Source organism: Microcaecilia unicolor, chromosome 3 (genome assembly GCF_901765095.1).
Source record: "Microcaecilia unicolor chromosome 3, aMicUni1.1, whole genome shotgun sequence".
Taxonomy (NCBI): domain Eukaryota; kingdom Metazoa; phylum Chordata; class Amphibia; order Gymnophiona; family Siphonopidae; genus Microcaecilia; species Microcaecilia unicolor.
In genome coordinates this window covers 136,007,074-136,026,157 of record NC_044033.1, presented here as the reverse complement: position 1 = coordinate 136,026,157, position 19,084 = coordinate 136,007,074, and the positions used below count along the sequence as shown (strand labels likewise).

Below are 19,084 nucleotides of genomic sequence, written 5' to 3'. Positions count from 1 at the left end.
CATTTATATGACAGGTTTATTGCTGTTCGGTGTGCTTCCTTAAAGACAGACTTATAAAAGGACCAAACACTGTCATCACACAGAATATGCAAATAATTTATTTGAATCCAGACACATGTCAATGTTCACAAATTCACTGAAACTCACTACTAACTGTGCTACAAAGTGGCCAGCCGCTATTTCCAGTGTGGGTCTTTCCCATGCACTTTTAGCTCGGCGGTAAAATGGTCTCATTTTCCATTATTCCCATTAAAGCCCACATGCTAATTTCCCCATTGCCGTGTGCCATTAGCATGTGAGTACTTAGGGGCCCTTTTACTAAGGTGCGTAGGTGCCTACATGCGTACAACGCCCTTCAAATTGGAACTACCGCCCGGCTACCGCATGCCTCAGGCAGTAATTCCATTTTTGACCCGCGTCCAAAACACGTGGTAGAGGTGCTTACCCAACAGTAATCATCGGCAGTGTGCGTGTGCTGACGATTACTGCCCGGTTAATGCATGAGAGCTTACCGCTAAGTCAATGGGTGGCAGTAAGGTCTCATTCCGCAAATGGACATGCGCTGGTTTTAATTTTGCCCCATATCCATTTTTGGCCACAAAAAAAGGCCTTTTTAGCAGGCGTGCTGACAAATGGACCTGTATGCGTCCAAAACACCTGTATGCGTGCCTACACCAGCGCGGGCCATTTTCAGCGCGCCTTAGTTAAAGAGCCCCTTAATCACCACCTATTTTCTAGGTGATAAGGGCTCATGCGCTCACCACATGCTATCGGTTAACGAGCAGCAGTGTAGTTGTACTCGCCAATTAGCGCAGTACACACCTACTCTCCACCCCCAGACATGCCCTCAGCGCTAACAAATAAATTCCCAAAACTACTGCAGAGTACTTGAGTGTGCCCTGCATTAGGTGCTAAAAATCATCCCGCACATTCCTTAATCTTCACTTCCCCAACTGTAGAGGTCTAAAATACAAACTAACACATGCGTCAACCTTTTCATACCTGAGCACACAATTCTGGAACGCTCTGCCGCGCAACTTAAAAACAATTTATGAATTAACTAACTTCCGCAAACTACTGAAGACCCATCTCTTTAACAAGGTATACCACAAAGATCAACAAATGTGAACTCCTCCACATACATCAAGAATTGTCTTATAATATCTTATTTATAATATCTGCTTGTTAAACTACTATCAGGTTTTATCATTATAATGTTACCCAAGATCCTTCTGTAATACTAAATGTCTATTTTTCTTATATATTTCCACCATTCATGATGTATTGTAAGCCACATTGAGCCTGCAAAGAGGTGGGAAAATGTGGGATACAAATGCAATAAATAAATATATAAATTAGTGCTTATCACAGCTTAGTAAAAGGGCCCCAGTGTGCTGACCATATGATGTATGGTCAGCACTAATGATTTGTCTAAATTAAGGCAGTATTAATTTACTGTTTGCCCCGGTTACTGCTTGAGATACAGTGGTGGAAATAAGTATTTGATCCCTTGCTGATTTTGTAAGTTTGCCCACTGACAAAGACATGAGCAGCCCATAATTGAAGGGTAGGTTATTGGTAACAGTGAGAGATAGCACATCACAAATTAAATCCGGAAAATCACATTGTGGAAAGTATATGAATTTATTTGCATTCTGCAGAGGGAAATAAGTATTTAATCCCTCTGGCAAACAAGACCTAATACTTGGTGGCAAAACCCTTGTTGGCAAGCACAGCGGTCAGACGTCTTCTGTAGTTGATGATGAGGTTTGCACACATGTCAGGAGGAATTTTGGTCCACTCCTCTTTGCAGATCATCTCTAAATCATTAAGAGTTCTGGTCTGTCGCTTGGCAACTCGCATCTTCAGCTCCCTCCATAAGTTTTCAATGGGATTAAGGTCTGGTGACTGGCTAGGCCACTCCATGACCCTAATGTGCTTCTTCCTGAGCCACTCCTTTGTTGCCTTGGCTGTATGTTTTGGGTCATTGTCGTGCTGGAAGACCCAGCCACGACCCATTTTTAAGGCCCTGGCGGAGGGAAGGAGGTTGTCACTCAGAATTGTACGGTACATGGCCCCATCCATTTTCCCATTGATGCGGTGAAGTAGTCCTGTGCCCTTAGCAGAGAAACACCCCCAAAACATAACATTTCCACCTCCATGCTTGACAGTGGGGACGGTGTTCTTTGGGTCATAGGCAGCATTTCTCTTCCTCCAAACACGGCGAGTTGAGTTCATGCCAAAGAGCTCAATTTTTGTCTCATCTGACCACAGCACCTTCTCCCAATCACTCTCGGCATCATCCAGGTGTTCACTGGCAAACTTCAGACGGGCCGTCACATGTGCCTTCCGGAGCAGGGGGACCTTGCGGGCACTGCAGGATTGCAATCCGTTATGTCGTAATGTGTTACCAATGGTTTTCGTGGTGACAGTGGTCCCAGCTGCCTTGAGATCATTGACAAGTTCCCCCCTTGTAGTTGTAGGCTGATTTCTAACCTTCCTCATGATCAAGGATACCCCACGAGGTGAGATTTTGCGTGGAGCCCCAGATCTTTGTCGATTGACAGTCATTTTGTACTTCTTCCATTTTCTTACTATGGCACCAACAGTTGTCTCCTTCTCGCCCAGCGTCTTACTGATGGTTTTGTAGCCCATTCCAGCCTTGTGCAGGTGTATGATCTTGTCCCTGACATCCTTAGACAGCTCCTTGCTCTTGGCCATTTTGTAGAGGTTAGAGTCTGACTGATTCACTGAGTCTGTGGACAGGTGTCTTTCATACAGGTGACCATTGCCGACAGCTGTCTGTCATGCAGGTAACGAGTTGATTTGGAGCATCTACCTGGTCTGTAGGGGCCAGATCTCTTACTGGTTGGTGGGGGATCAAATACTTATTTCCCTCTGCAGAATGCAAATAAATTCATATACTTTCCACAATGTGATTTTCCGGATTTAATTTGTGATGTGCTATCTCTCACTGTTACCAATAACCTACCCTTCAATTATGGGCTGCTCATGTCTTTGTCAGTGGGCAAACTTACAAAATCAGCAAGGGATCAAATACTTATTTCCACCACTGTATCACAGTTTATGAACGACAGCACCAACACTAATCACCTATTATAACTGACACATTTGCAAGTGTTTCTTTTTATAGTGACAGTTTAATTAAACAGGTGAGCTATCTTTCTAGTTTACTATTTTGGTTCCCTGTTAGGTTTATTTTTTTTTTCTTGATGATGTTCCTTATATAGTGCTGTACATATAAAATTTAAAATGTCTAATCTGTATTTAAAGTTCAACCAAGAAAAAGGGAACATTTTTGTCACTCCCTTTAGTACACTATAAAAATGAAGGTGCTAGAAAACCAAGAGGTGACATATAAGATGGCCTTTATTAAAAGTGTACACATTAAAATAACCCGATATTTATTTTTAGAAACTGCCTGTATTGTCTCTGATCTCTATATAGAATTCTGTCAGAGAAAACATATTTATGGTATATGGTCTTCAGTGACTAAGCATTATATGAAACCTATCCAATATTGCCTTTGCCAGTGGGGCACATTTATGTACCTGCTTGCATGCTCCTGTTATCTGATGAAAGCCATTAGCAGAAATTTAATTTACGAAGGAATTTCTGTAGCTCTTTAACAAGTTTCCTGTCATGTAGCTGTTTACAAACTAACAAGAACTCAAAAGGAGAACAATATCAACATACACAACCTAAAGTTTCTCAAAAAAATCCAAGAGAAAGGGCAAAAAATGTTTGTAATAATGGAAGCCCTCAGTGCTTGTATTCATGCCAATGGAAGAGTGATAATACTATGCAGAATGGCATTACTACAGCTTTTCGACAAGAAACCTTGGTATACATGGTTTTCATGCCTAATTATGCACCATCATTGGGACATCCATGAGTGCAATAAGGGCCCCTTTTACAAAGCGACAGTAAGCTTTTTTTTTTCCTAAAAAGGAAGTACCGCCAGGCTACCGCAGCAGCTCATCTGTACTTCCCACCCACAGTGCGCCATCATATCCAGCGCTACAAAAAAACCCCCAAAACTCTAATTTCATCTGGCCAGTGCTGGGCTGTGTTTATATGAGCAACTATTGTTTTTATATTTAACTAAGCTCTGTAGTTCTTGGTAGGATTTGAGCAATCACATTGTACTCTGTGGACTCCTGAGGAAGGCAGTTGTGCCAAAACACAGCCTGTGTTGAGACCCATGTATGAACCAATCCTATACATGAACCTTCATTAAAGAGCTTTTTATTTTTTGGACTATTTGCTCTACCTGGTGGTTCCCACTGTATTTTGCTTCTGTTTGCAGTTGTGGGATCCTTTTGTTTTCTCTTTTTTTTTGTGTTGTGGACAAGGCTGTTTACAACAGCAAGAACACAAATCAATTAAAATATAAAATACAACCCCCCCCCCCCCCCAAGAACAAATGAAAATATATCACAATCTCTCATCAATTTGCAACAATGTACATGGTACAATAAACATGAATGACTGAAAATATACCTAGATATTTATTTTTTAATTGAAATTTTAAATTTACATTTATCAAAACATAACCAGAAATATGCATCCAAGTTATTTCTCATCATTTTTACAAGCAGACGAGGATGTATTCATTGGAGGAAAAAAAGCATGATCTATTGATTCATTCATTAAAAGTCAGAAGTTTATTTTCATTATCTCCCCTTATTATAAAAACATCATCAATAAACCTCTTCCATACTATAAATTGTCAATTAGAAACATTGCTTTGAAGTTTGCCATATATAAATTGGGTATTGATGGTGCCATTGTATAGTTGATGGCTGTTCCTTTTATATGTTGATAAAATTTGTTGTCAAATCAGAAATAGTTCTCTAAGGGCAATCTCTGCTAGTGACATCATAAAGTCTACTGGTATTTTCCTCCTACTGTTGTTCTTAAGCAATACCTCTCTTATAATTTTTAATGCTTCTAGCTGTAGGATATTAGTATACAGTTATTCTGTATCCAGACTAGCTAGAATGATTTCATCATCAAAATTTGGTCTTGATAGAAAGTTGATTATGTCTGCAGAATCGAGTGCATATGATCATATTACTGGAACAGTAGGTCTTAGAAAAGTGTTTATAAGTACTGAAAGTGGTTCCATGGAGGTCCTTGTCTAGGACCCCTGAACAAAGGGTATCCTGATACCAGAGATCTCTTAATCACACTCGCATACCAACCCCTCACCCACTCCCCAACTGACCCTGCAGGCTTCCCCCATCCCCACCAAGAAGCACCCCCTCCATTCATACCTTATCCAGGGATGTGGAAAGTAACATCCTTCAGCTTTCACCGCCTGATGATAAAAGGTTTTAAAATGGGAGGAATCCAGCCAAGCTCATTCATTCTAGCTGAACTAGCACTATTTTTACAAATGCTGGCAGCCAGATCCATTGCTAGAGGAAGAGGAGGCGGATGCAGAGGATGCTTGCTTGGGATAAGGAGTATATAGTGATACCATGGGGATGGGGGGTAGCTGTAGGATGTGTGGGTGGATTTGGGGTCTTTTTGGTCCTAGGACACACTCAGGGCTCCTGGGACCTGGGGATGATGGGTTGGAATATTCTGTCTGTGCCCCCCCCCCCCCCCCCGTATTGGGAATGCCATCTCCAGTGACAACCACAAATATATAGGAAGAGTGGAAAGAAAGCAGATATGGTAATATACATGTTTCTTTTATCCTATATGATAATTTGCACCTCCAACGTTCTACGTCTGGATGCCTGGGTTCGTAACACAATTCCCATTGGTCCGCCCTCGCATCGGAATGTGATGACGTCAGAGGGCGGATGATTGAGAGGGAAGGGAAACCAGCACCAGCCAGCCACAGAACGTTAGAGATGAGGATTCAATCGTGGGAGAATCGCCCCTCTCTCCCCCCTGTTCTCAGAGTTCCAGGCCTGCCCCCTCCCTCCCCTCCGAGTTCCATGCCCCTCTCTCCTCTGAGTTCCAGACCTCCGCACCTCCCTCCCTCTCTCTCTCCCTTCCAAGTGGCAGCCTGACCTGCGTTGCCCGCCCTCTTCTCCCAGTTCTCCACCTGCCCCTCGCTTTCCCGCGTGCCAGCCTGAATTTAAAAGTTCTTGCCTCGGGGTCCGCCGGCAGCAGTAAAAGGCGAGCAGGCACGGCGCTTCAGCCTGCCTTCCCTTCTGTCTCAGCTCTGCCTCTGGTCCCGCCCTTCCAGAAACAGGAAATGAGGGCGGGACCAGAGGCAGAGCTGAGACAGAAGGGAAGGCATGCTGAAGCGCCGTTCCTGCTCGCCTTTTACTGCTGCCGGCGGACCCAGAGGTAAGAACGTTTTAATTTAGACCGGCACGCAGGAAGGCAAGGGGCAGGCGGAGGACTGGGAGAAGAAGGTGGGCAACGCAGGGCGGGCTGCCACTCGGAAGAGAGAGGGAGGGAGGCACCGGGGGTATGGAACTCGGAGAAGAGAGGGGGGCATGGAACTCGGAGGAGAGGGAGGGAAGGGGGCCTGGAACTCGGAGGGGAGGAGAGAGAGGGAGGGAGGCATGGAACTCAGAGGGAGGGAGGGGGCCAAGCTGGAACTCGGAGGATAAACTTGCTAGCACCCGTTTCATTTGTGTCAGAAACGGGCAAGTTTTACTAGTATTTATATATTTATAATTTTTTTTTTGTAAAGTGCTATTGGATTCTGTTTTGACCTACAGTTTTTCTATATGATTTCTGTTTGTCTTCTACTGAAATGATTGTGTGTAACTTCACAAAATCTGGCAGAGCTGGTCAACTATTTATAATACTTATAAGTGTTCATTATTTCTCCCCAACAGACATTAAAAAGTGGACCTGCTGTTATGAAAGTTTTAGGTTTGATTCTTGCCTTTGGTAATTATATGAATGGTGGAAACAGGACACGGGGCCAGGCAGATGGCTTTGCACTGGATATCCTTCCAAAGCTGAAAGATGTCAAAAGCAGTGTGAGTACAAGACTGCAATTTGTCAGAGTGTTTGACTAGCTTTTTTTTTTTTTCTCAGTTTAAAATGCCTCACCTGTACCTTGTAAAAATAGCTGTCTAGACTCTGGTATCAATGTACAAACAAATCTTTTCCAGAGATAGGGAAGCAGAACTAGAGGACATGAATTGAGATTACAGGTTTGTCCACTTAGGACATAAGTCATGAAGGACTTTTTCACGGAGAGGTGGTGGAGGCCCAGAATGCCTTGCTTAGTAGTTTTGTAAAGTCAAGCAGTGATGTAATCCAAAAATGCATTGGATAAACACAAAGGATCCCTATACTGGCAGTGATTTCCAAACCTGTCCCGAAGGAACCCTAGCCAGTCAGATTTTCAGGATGTCTACAATGGATAGGCATGAGATAGATGTGCATAACAAGGAGGCAGTGTACATAAATCAGTCTTATGCCTATTCATTGTGGATATCCTGAAAACCTGATTGTCTGGGGTTCCTCCAGTACAGGTTTGGGGATCACAGCTATATGGAATGAGGATGAAATCAAAACAAAACTTAAGTGGCGCTTAAGTGGCAACTCCAGTAGTTGGGAAGTAAGGCTAGTTCCAGATAGACTGTTTATAGTCTGTGTCCTGATTTATGAAATGACAGAGAACTGAAGCAGCTGAGAAGTAAGCTGGAGCTGGGCAGACTTCTGTGGTTTGTGTCCCAAAAATAAGGAAAGATCAAGAACAGGTATATTTTAGATGACATTCATTTTATATATGCTATGAGTGTATCTCAGAGGGGGAGGGGAAGACACCCAAGGTTTATAGTGAGTAAAATGTCAGTTTGCAGCATTGTAGAATTGTTGGTTTAATCAATGAGTGTGACTATGCTGTAACCAAAAATAATCCATCACAAATAGGGCAGTTACAAAAAAAAAAATAATCCAAGAATATGTCAAATGTAATTGCTGACTGCCCTATTTGTGATGCCAGTATTTGATCATGGAGAAATGCAGTGCTTTTTTTGTGCCGGTACGCGCCGGTACAGTGTACCGGCACCTTTTTACAGGGCCCATTATAATTCTGTGGGCTCTGTAGCAGGTAATGTGCAACAGCAGCATTAGCATGCGGTAACACTGTTAGTAAATGGAACTCGAGAGAGAGTAACAAGACATGCGATTGTAAAAAGATCTATGTGCCTTGGCCCTGCCCTGTGGGACAGCATTGCAAAGGCTGAATATAATCAGTAAGACCCATCTACATCTTCAAGATATTACAGATTTTATGGTCATTTGTAGAATCTCCTCTAAATACATTTATAATTAAAGTAGCTGGTTTTGACATTACCCAAACTAGGTTATTAATGCCAAATGAGAATTTTTATAAACCAGTAGAAATGTGCAGTGTTTTGGGGAAAACACATGTATTGTTTCAATAAACACAGAGAAGCTGAGTCTGTTAAGATTTTATCAAAGAATGTGATTCAAATGTTGCACCAAAATAAAATTTTATCAAAATAACTGTGTCGAGATGAAGCATGGTTTTATACATCTCTTCATGTTGCTATGCATAATCTTACAGCATTCCTTGGTTTTAACTTATGAATCTTTTAAATTCTGTCAGATCAGTATAATTGTGTTATTTGCTGTGCTAATACCCACAGATGAAGGGCCCTACATATAGAAGGGGAGGGTAAGGGAGAGGAGTTGGGGTAACGGGAGGGCAGAATGTTAAAAGAACTTGAGGAGCTAATGGGAAAGGAGGAGAGAGAGAGAGGGGGGAGATGAAGGAACACATGGAGAAGGGAGAGGGAGAAGAAAAATGGCAGACCTTCTTGAGTTGGGAAAGGAGATATGCTGGAGACTGGGGGAAAAAAGAATAGGGAAACTAGTGCCAGCAAGACATGGGCTCAGAGCGCTCAAGTGTGGTAACAGCGGTTAGCGTATCTGGGTTTAATAAAGGTTAGGACAAGTTCCTGGAGGAAAACTCCATAGTCTGCTATTGAGACAGACATAGGGAAGCAACTGTTTGCCCTGGGATTTGTAGCATGGAATGTTGCCACAATATGGGTTTCTGCCAGGTACTTGTGATCTGAATTGGCCACCGTTGGAAACAGGATATTGAGGTAGATGGACCATTGGTCTGACCCACTATGGCTACTCTTATGTTCTAATGATATTAGGCCCCACACTTCGGAAGAGCTCATACCTCTGTAGTAGCTTCCACCCTTGCGCCTAACCCTAGAGCAAAGTCAAGGTGCAGTTCTCCATCTCCTTCCTCCATTTAGCTGGAGTTGTTACAGAGCAGGGTTGTTGCATACTGGAGCTGCCTCTGCTGTAGGAAGAGGTGTGTGTGGTGGGGGGAGGGGTGAAAGGAAAAAAGCATCAGTGGAAGGGAAGGGATAAAAACACCTAGGTGAGAGGGGAGAAAGCACTAATGGATGAAGTGTAGTGGAAGTGATGAAGGAGGGAGAAAGACACATGCAGTGCCTCCCTCAACTCTCGTCAGTACTCTTCTGTGTTTCCTGCACATACCTATACACTCCTCATGTCGTCCTCTTTCTCTTCACCAATTCCCATGTTCTTTTTTTTTTTCCCTCTATACCTCTATATATTCCCTCACTCAAGAACCTTTCCTCACTTCTGCTGACCTACTCCACCCCCCCCCCCCCCCCACACACACACACACTAGAAACTAAACCCAGTGTCCCAGGAGCTTAGAAAGTGGTGGATTTGCTTCTCTCTCTCTCAAGGTAAACTGCAACATTGGACGGACAATGGCAAGAGGAGGGGCTTGAGTGGGAAGCCAAGAGCTCTTCTCAGCCAAATGAAATTTGGGATATGATCCCTGTGTTCCCATGCTATGTCATAGAAATACTGGGCTTGTACCTAACTGTATTGGCCAGTGCCTCAAATCTCGTTTGGCTCCTTAATCCAGCCTCTCTCCTCTTAGAAAGTGTGCAGAAGAGAGAAAGAATGATTGACTAGTAGACAGAGCCTGAGTAGCATACATCTTTTTCTAATCCAGCCCCCTACCTTTTTCAGTTTTCCTCCTCTCCCATCCTGTCCTTGGAAAAGGAATAACAGGAACAGAATGAGATGGTAGTAGACCAGAACAGAGAGAGTCTACTCTGCGCCCTTAGCCATCCCCTCCCCAGCTGTCATTTTCAAGGAACTTGTTGAAGAAGCTCTAATTGACAGCTTTTGGGGTTTTTTTTGTTTTTTTATGGGATTTATATATGCTTTTAATAAATGGACATCTATTTAGCACTTCTGTTCAGTTTAAAAAGAAAATCAGTATTCAAGATACCTGGTTTTATATCTGCTAGAAGGCAAGTATAATAAGTTTAAAAGGAATTGTTTATAGCAGTGTAAAATGAATTAGGGATCGTATTTGGACCCTGTTTCTAACAGCCAAAATTCTGTGTTTTGTTTTTGTTCAGGATAATAGCAGGAGCCTCCTATCCTATATTGTCTCATATTATTTGCGTCATTTCGATGAGGTAAGCTTCATAGTTACTAGTGCTACAGGAATGGCAGCTATCTGGTCAATATTCAAATATTTTTTATTTATTTTGAATGTCTCTAGCTGCTTTAATTGCACAAGTCAAAGCAGTTTACAATCTACAACAGTAGAATAAGAAAGGGATGGCAAAAATTATAATAGCATAGACACAAAAGTCTAATTAACAAAAAAAAATAAAACCAAAAATCTTTCCCCCAGAGTTTAGTGATCCTGGCCTAGGTTAATGTAGACTACACAAAGACTCCAGTATTTTGTCTTTATCACAAAAACATTTTATTGTATTGCAATGCCTGCTAACCTCACTAGCACTGCTGCCTACTATTAAAACCTCACACATTCACTCCTCCGCTCACCTTGCACACATGTATTTAATTTAAATACAAAACAGTTGATTTTACATTTTAAACTGCATACTTATACTGTTTCGTATTGTGATTTCCTGGGCGGCGTCTGTGGTTCAGCCCTAAGGGAGTTTCAATCCGGCATGCAGCCACTGGAGGTGTAGAACAAATTTGATGGTGGTTCCTCCTGAGGAAGATTTGTGAAATGCGGTCCTGCATTGAGGAGCCGGCATAACATGAAACAGATATGGTGGACTGTTGAGTTAGTCACTGAGCACACAGCACCTGTATTGTGATGCATACTAATGATTGGAGGTGGTGTATTTGAACAGCCAACGGAGGTTTAACGGACATACAGAGTTTGTCCATGAAGAACAGTCATCCAGCGTTTGTGGAAACATTTTCACTGCGTCCATGCGGAAGGCGTGGCGTTTGTAGGAAAAGGACCATTTTGCTGGTAGAACTGAGTTTTGATTATTTGAGTATGATATAATGTATAAGCATGGCAAAACACATGCACAATATGAAACAGTATAAGTATGCAGTTTAAAATGTAAAATCAACTGTTTTGTATTTAAATTAAATACAGGTGTGCAAGGTGAGCGGAGGAGTGAATGTGTGAGGTTTTAATAGTAGGCAGCAGTGCTAGTGAGGTTAGCGGGCATTGCAATACAATAAAATGTTTTTGTGATAAAGAAAAAATACTGGAGTCTTTGTGTAGTCGATATTAAAAGTGACTCTGGAATTAAGAGTTATCCCCTGATTAGTAATCTAGGTTAATGTAGCCTAAGGGGTCCTTTTACCAAGATATATATCTAGTGAAGTGGGCTATTCAGCATTTAACCAGATAAGTTAAATCAGATAAAGATAGGACTGCATTTTATGTAGTTCCGTTTAACCAGTTAACCAATCTAAGTGCTGAATATTGGCACTTAACCAGATAATTGCCGACTCTGCCCTTCGACCACCCATAAAATATCTGGTTTTGGCTTAAGTGCTAACTGCCGGATTCTATATAGTGTGCCTAGAGTTATGAGCATTTCCGCATGTAAATCTAGGGGTATTCGATACGTGTGTAGATTGTTTTAACAAGCTGTTTTAACATTTCTTAAGCAACAGCAAGCACTAATTGGCAAAAATTAGAATTCACGCATTTACATTGCTAAGCATGTTCAGTAATGTACTACACCTAAATTCTCATGCACACAGGCAAAAAGGGGAATGCTTAGGGGCGTGAAAATGGGCATTTTGTGGGCGTTCCAAAATCTACTTGCATTGTTATAAAATATGGGCCAGTGCGCGTGAATCTACGAGCAGGGATTTACACCAGCTTTTCATTGGTGTAAACGAACGTGCATTGATTGTCACATGAACTACGCCTAAACATATTCTAAATACCGTATATAGATTTCCACATGGTATTTAGATTGCGCTTAGGCGTAATTGTCTAACGCACATTAATTTTAGGTGCCATATATAGAAATGGGTCCTAAGTAGGTATATTCAACAGCACAATTTGGTTAAGTGCCACTGAATATACCTGGTTAAACCCCAGGCAAGCAATTAAATGGCCTAGATCTGTTTGGCTGCTTTAATGGTTGGCATGGTGGAGACTTGACGACCATTGTTTAAGCATGGGTACACACAGCTCTGGCCATCTTGGGCACACTGGATGGACAGTATGGATCTGCTGTCATTTACTATGTTACTGTGTTAAATCCCTTTGAATATCAACCCCACTCTGTTTAGATTCAAAATGTGCCATACACGGACCCAGAAGGACTAGATGATGGTCATGAATAGAACAAAGTAAATGAAGGAGAGCATATGGTATAGTAAGATTAGATAAGATGGATGACCCCCATAAAGCACTTTGAGCAAGAATTTTAAACTGAATCCTAAAAGCGACTGGGAGCCAATGTAACCATAATTGTAAACAGAGTAATGTGGTCATATTTCTTAACCCAGCAAAGCCAACTGACAGAGTGAATTACAGATGAAGACCAAAACAGCAATACTTTATTAAAGAATGACCCAACGTGGCCACCTTTTACCTGAAGGCTGCACCAGGTGCAACGCTATAAAAAACATAATTCCAAACAATTAAAATCCATACATAATAAAATGATGTCTGTAAAATTATTCCACGGTGCACTGAACTAATCCTTGAATGCATGTTTTCACATTGACACAATATATCAAGTATGAGATTTTTTTTATGTCTTTGTATTTATGTATGTTTCTTATCATTGTAATTTTATTATGTTTTTTTATAGCGTTGCCCCTGATGCAGCCTTTGGACAGAATGTGGCCACATCGGGTCATTCTTTAATAAATTATTGCTGTTTTGGTCTTTGTCTGTGATCCATTCTGTCTGTTGGCTTGCTCCATCTACGGATCTGTTGCCTCTCTTTTCTGGATTAGCCAAGCAAAGAATATATGCAACTGTAATTTTTTTTGAGTGTAGCTGTCTAAGCTAGAATTTGGAAGACTTGCATAAGTCACATTATAGTAAAAGTAATCAAGACAAGAGCGAAGATTCACATTAAACAAAGTCAGTAGTTAGGAATTATCAAAGAAAGATCAAACAGAACACAGTTTGCACAAGTGAATAAAACCTGCCTTCACTAGTACTGCAATCTGTTGGGTAAAGGTTAATTGAAAATCAATTATGACCCCAAGGTATTTAAATTAATCCATAAGCAAAAGGGGAGAACCCGAAAGATTTGGCAGAAGGATAGTCTGATTGCCTAGTGATTCAACAAGCAACAGTTCTCAGGATTTGTGGAGAATTGATGAGAAATGATCCAAGAAAAGACAGATCAGACATGTTTGCATTGTTTGTATAGATGGTTCATCACCATCTGTGAAATGAACAAGAAGGACATCCTGTATTATGGTTGCTAGAGAATTAAGGAAAAGATTAATAATGGGGATAAAAAGAAGGGGGTAAATTGATGAACTGTATATAGTAGATATTGAAAATGAATGATTCTGAAGAAACAAAAGCATTTATTTATTTGGATTTTTCAGTAGTAGCTCAAGCTGAGTTACGTTCAGGTTTACTGGGAATTTTGAGATTTGAGAACTATACCTGCGATGCCAATGTCTGATAATCGATAGAGAAAAGTATGGTTAACCAGGGCAAGTGCCACTGAGAGGTCAGTGGAAACTATAAAAGCCTCCTGAACATTATCACATTTAGTTAAAAAGAAATACTGTTCATGGCACTTAAATCTGTTCTATGTATTCAGTACCACTTCCTGGATCATGAACAGTGCTAATATACCTGAACAACTGACCTCTGCTGGATCTACAAATAGTAACAATATTTAATTACTAGTAAAACAGACCCGTTTCTGACACAAATGAAACGGGCACAAGGGTTTCCTCGGAGTGTGTATGTTTGAGAGAGTATGTGTGAGATTGACTGTGTGTGTGAGAGAGAGAGTGAATGTGCGAGTGTGTGTGTGTGACAGAGAGAGAGTGAGACTGCTGGTGCGAGTGTGTCTACTCTGTCCCCTGCTCCCCCTCCAGCCACTCAGCAGATCTCCTCTGTTCCCTGCCCCCCCTCCAGCCACCCAGCGATTGTCCTATCTCCCCTGCCCCCCTAGCCACCCAGTGATTCTCCTTTTTCCCTTGCCCCCCTCCAGCCACCCAGCGATTCTATCTCCCCTGCCCCCCCCCTCCAGCCACCCAGCGATTCTTCTGAGTCCCCTGCCCCCCTCCAGCCACTCCTCCACTTTAATCAGCATATATTAAATTCCCCCATGTGCTAAAGAAAAGCACCAAGCACATCCTATCCTATATAATAAAATGCACCTCCAACGTTCTGAAGCCGAGAAAGTGAAGCCTTCAAGCCTTGAAGCATTCGTGCGCTCTGTAAGGCTCCATCTCCTCAATTGACGAGACGTAGTTCTGGAACGTTGTAGGAATGCTTCAAGGCTTGAAGGCTTCACTTTCCCGGCTTCAGAACGTTGGAGGTGCGTTTTATTATATAGGATGTTTGTATAGCTGCATTGCCTATGGGGCCTTTTTACTAAGGCGTGTAGGCACCTACGCACATCCAATGCGTGTCAGTTTGGAATTACTGCTCGGCTACTGTGAGCCCTGGGCGGTAATTCAATTTTTTACGCACATCCGATATGTGCGGCCGAAAATATTTTCTACCGCGTGGCGCTAACCGAGTGGCAATTGGCAGTGTACGTTTTGGGATCTTGCCAGGTATTTGTGACCTGGATTGGCCACTGTTGGAAACAGGATGCTGGACTTGATGGACCTTTGGTCTTTCCCAGTATGGCAATATTTATGTACTTTATTTTGCCGCACATCCATTTTTGGCCAAAAAAAAGGCCTTTTTTGCAGGCGCCCTGAAAAATGGGCATGCGCATGTCCAATACACGCATCTACAACAGTGCATAAAAGGACCCCTAAATTAATCGTCAATAATTACATGGATGGTGGCTGAATATTGATGTTTAAAGAGAGGCAGAATACCTGCACCTGGCATTATCTGGTAGTGTTGCTGAAAATTGGCAAATAAAGCATTTATCCCTATAGGGACAACCACTATACAGTTAAATGCTTTTGAATATCCAACCCCCGTGATAAAGAATGTATCATACTTAATGTCAGTATTGAAAGTCCTTGTATGTGTATAAAAAGAAAACATAAATACTTTTTTTTTCTCTCCCATGCCAGGATGCTGGAAAAGAGCAATGTGTTTTTCCTCTACCAGAGCCCCAGGAACTCTTCCAGGTTTCTCAAATGAAACTTGAAGATTTTCGCAAGGATCTTCACAAGCTAAAGAGAGATTTGCAAGGTAAAAAAAACACAGTATGAGAATGAGTGTGCATATTCACATCTTTTGCAAATGCGCTTTTGTTTTTATATAGCAGAAGCAGGTTTTTAAATATATACAGAAATACAGTATGTAATGTAGTTACCTTGATGGCTCACTTAAACACCTAGACATAAAAGCAAAAACTTTGCAGGTGACACAGATTATATTTGTGACTAGATTTTTAAGTGCCATTGAGGCATATTTTCAAAGCACTTAGCCTTCCAATGTTCTTTGAACCTGAACAATTGCGGTCCTTCCTTGATATGAAGAGGAACCAGGTTCCAATTCAAACATTGAGTCCCTAAAAAATATATGAACCACTGCTTGTTTTCTTTATTCCACTTTAATTTGTTATGCCAACTTCCTTTGGTCTACAATCCATCTTGAATCCACTACAGTTATTTGTGGACTATAAATCCATTTTCAGTATATAATTTCTGTATAGATTTTCTTTCTGAATGTGTCGTTTGAAATGGATGTATCTATTCAAAGAGGTTTATCTTTGTTTAATATGAAATCAATAAAGAAATTTAAATAAATCAGAGAAAATATTTCTTCACTCCACGTGCAATTAAACTTCGAAATTTGTTACCAGAGAATGTAGAAAAAGCAGTTAGTTTAGCGGGGTTTAAAAAAGGTTTAGATAGCTTCCTAAAAGTCCATAAGCCATTATTAAAATGGACTTGGGGAAAATCTATTGCTTATTTCTAGGATAAGCAGCATAAAATGTATCGTACTGTTTTGAGATCTTGCCAGGTACTTGTAACCTGGATTGGCCACTGTTGGAAACAGGATGCTGGGCTTGTTGGACCTTCAGTCTGTCCCAGTATGGCAATACTTATGTTCTTATGAATAGTTTTACTTTTCTTTTCCATTATATTTCTGCAGGCACTTTGCATATATATCATTTTATGATCAGATCATCTCACAGTTTGTAAATGCAACACAGATTAAAGTAACTTCCAACATTTCAATTAAAAACTCCGGGGGACGCTTTTCTTTTGAGAGTAAAGATTCATTTACTTCTAGAGCATATCCCTCGTTTTATATGTATAAAAACAGGAGCTCATAATGGAATATAGATGAGAATGTTAAATGTTTACTCAGAAGTATATTGTGCTTTCTGGTTCTGCTTAAAATTAAAGCTCCCACATTCTCAAGAGTTTTACAATTTGGATGTTATGCACCAGACACTTTAATGACAGACTTAAGCTAAGTCATGGATTGTATATAGGTATACCCACTGGGTTTGACTCGGCCAATTGCCCCCAGATTTGACTGTTCTCCAGAACTTCTAGCCTAACCTTTCTGATTTCACTGACATACATAGTTTGTTGAGCAACCTGATCTGCTTTTGATCTCGCCTAGCTGTCAGCAGCCCTCCATGATGCAGTCATTCCTACTGTAGTGATGACTTCTATTGTGATGTTATTCTGCTGCACAAAGTCTACTACTTGCCACATGATTTAAATCAACTCAACATGTAACACTTCAAGAAAACCAGTGCCATAAAGATCTTTGCACGTAAGCTTGCTTCTCTCCAACTTTTAAAATGTAACGAGAAATATTTGTTTACTTCAGTTTTTCCAGAAAGCTGATGTTTTCTTAGCTTTCTCTTTAAGTATTCAGTTTACAAAATGAAAATCAGGTAAACAAAGCTTTATATACCAAATAACAGTAAAGTTTTATGAATCAAGTTTAAACCCATGAGGGGCAACAGCATTAAGAAAATGGCATTGTAACTCTAAAGCCTCACATAGCTTGTACTGTCAAATAATACCATCAATGAGAGAATTCACAAACAAAAAACACAAAAGAAATCCTACTGGTTTATGGTTCATATGGACTTGCAGACCTGATCTTATTAATGGCCTAATGTAATAATGAGGGAGAAAACAGAGAAGGGGTGGAGAAAATAGGCTGTATTCAAACAATGGGGGAGACGTATGGATTAGTTAAAACAATGATATTTATTGTGAATAGGTGACTTAACACAGCCGTGTTTCGGCGACGTAGCGCCTTCCTCAGGAGTCTTCCGGAAGTGTTTCAGTCTTTAAGGTGATTGGAACACTGGGAAAAAAACCCACTAAGGAATACACAATCCTTTCTTCCAAAGGAGTATTCAATGGTTAGCTCAGGAAGATAATAGCATAAAGGAATGCACAGTTCCTCCTTAAGAGCGAGCGAGTGGCGATGCAAAAATCTCGAGAATATTTGCACATGCAAAAATGTATTAATGTGCACTTTAATGAGACTCAGTATGCGATATGATCACAGCTCACATTGCTTAACTTTTAAGTCATGTGACAAGTACTAGACTTTGTGCAGTGGAATAACACCACAATAAAAGGTCACTACTGTAGGCATTAGAATATCCAGGAGGGCTGTTGACAGCTAGGTGAGATCAAAAGCAGATCAAGATGCTCAACAAAACTATAGCATAAAAATAGAACCGGAGATATAACACACTAAGGGGTATAGTATCAATGTGGACCACTGTTAAGATGGGTTATTTTACCTCTTAAACAAAAAAGCAACACTGGGCCTTCAGGATTGAGATGATCAAAGTCTCTTGTTTATTAATTGACGTCAGTGTTGCTTTTTTGTTTCTATATTATTTTGTATGCTGTTTTACCCTCTCTTTTGTGACCCTTATTTTACTACTTAGCATAGGTCCCATTTTATCAATTGAGACTTAAGTTACTAAAAACTTGGGTTAATTGAAGACCACTTTTTGGCATGAATTTGGCTGCAGTTTTATTTAATAGTTGAATACAATTTGATATACTACCATATTTGCGAACAAGTCAGAGTGGTTTACAATACATAAAACCAAGGCAGAAAACAATGCTAATAATAAAAGAAAACAGTTCATTCCAAGGAACATACAATCATCCCACAATCACACAGATCTTGTTCTCTGGGAAACATTTAGCTAGGTGACAATACAATAAATGTAAACTCAACCTTCCTCCCCCCCCCCCCCCCCCCCCGAAAAAAAGATTTTTTTTTTAATGCAGCAACATTTGACAACTTCTATCCAAATTCAAATCCCTGAAATTCCTATATTACTGAAGAAACTTCATATCCCAACCTATAATTCTCTCCCAATATGGCTAGTCAGTGATGACCTAGTCCCATCATAATCCAAACAGGTGGTATCAATAAGAATGCCAAGCTTTCGCCTCTATCTGTGGTGTTGCACACAAGCAATTATTTTCCATATACCCAGTTCATTTTATGTTATTTTATCCTGCAACACCGCCCAACTAGCTCCCCAAAACCATAGACCCAAGAAGGAAACTCCAATCAAACTCAATCACACTCGCCTAGAAGAGAACACCAAGGGTGAGAATTCAACGTTCTGACAAAACCATTCCCCACCACTCCTACCACCAAACAACCCCCTGAACC

At 40.9% G+C, this 19,084-nt stretch overlaps 1 protein-coding gene across 1 annotated transcript in view; it reads left to right on the top strand.

Moving 5' to 3' along the window:
• Window positions 1-19,084, top strand: part of FMN2 (formin 2) — a 434,815-nt gene that overhangs the window by 262,140 nt on the left and 153,591 nt on the right. The window contains exons 12-14 of the mRNA XM_030196386.1: window positions 6,834-6,980; window positions 10,404-10,463; window positions 15,529-15,649. Of these exons, the coding sequence (XP_030052246.1) occupies window positions 6,834-6,980; window positions 10,404-10,463; window positions 15,529-15,649 (328 nt within the window). The remainder of the gene's footprint in view (window positions 1-6,833; window positions 6,981-10,403; window positions 10,464-15,528; window positions 15,650-19,084) is intronic.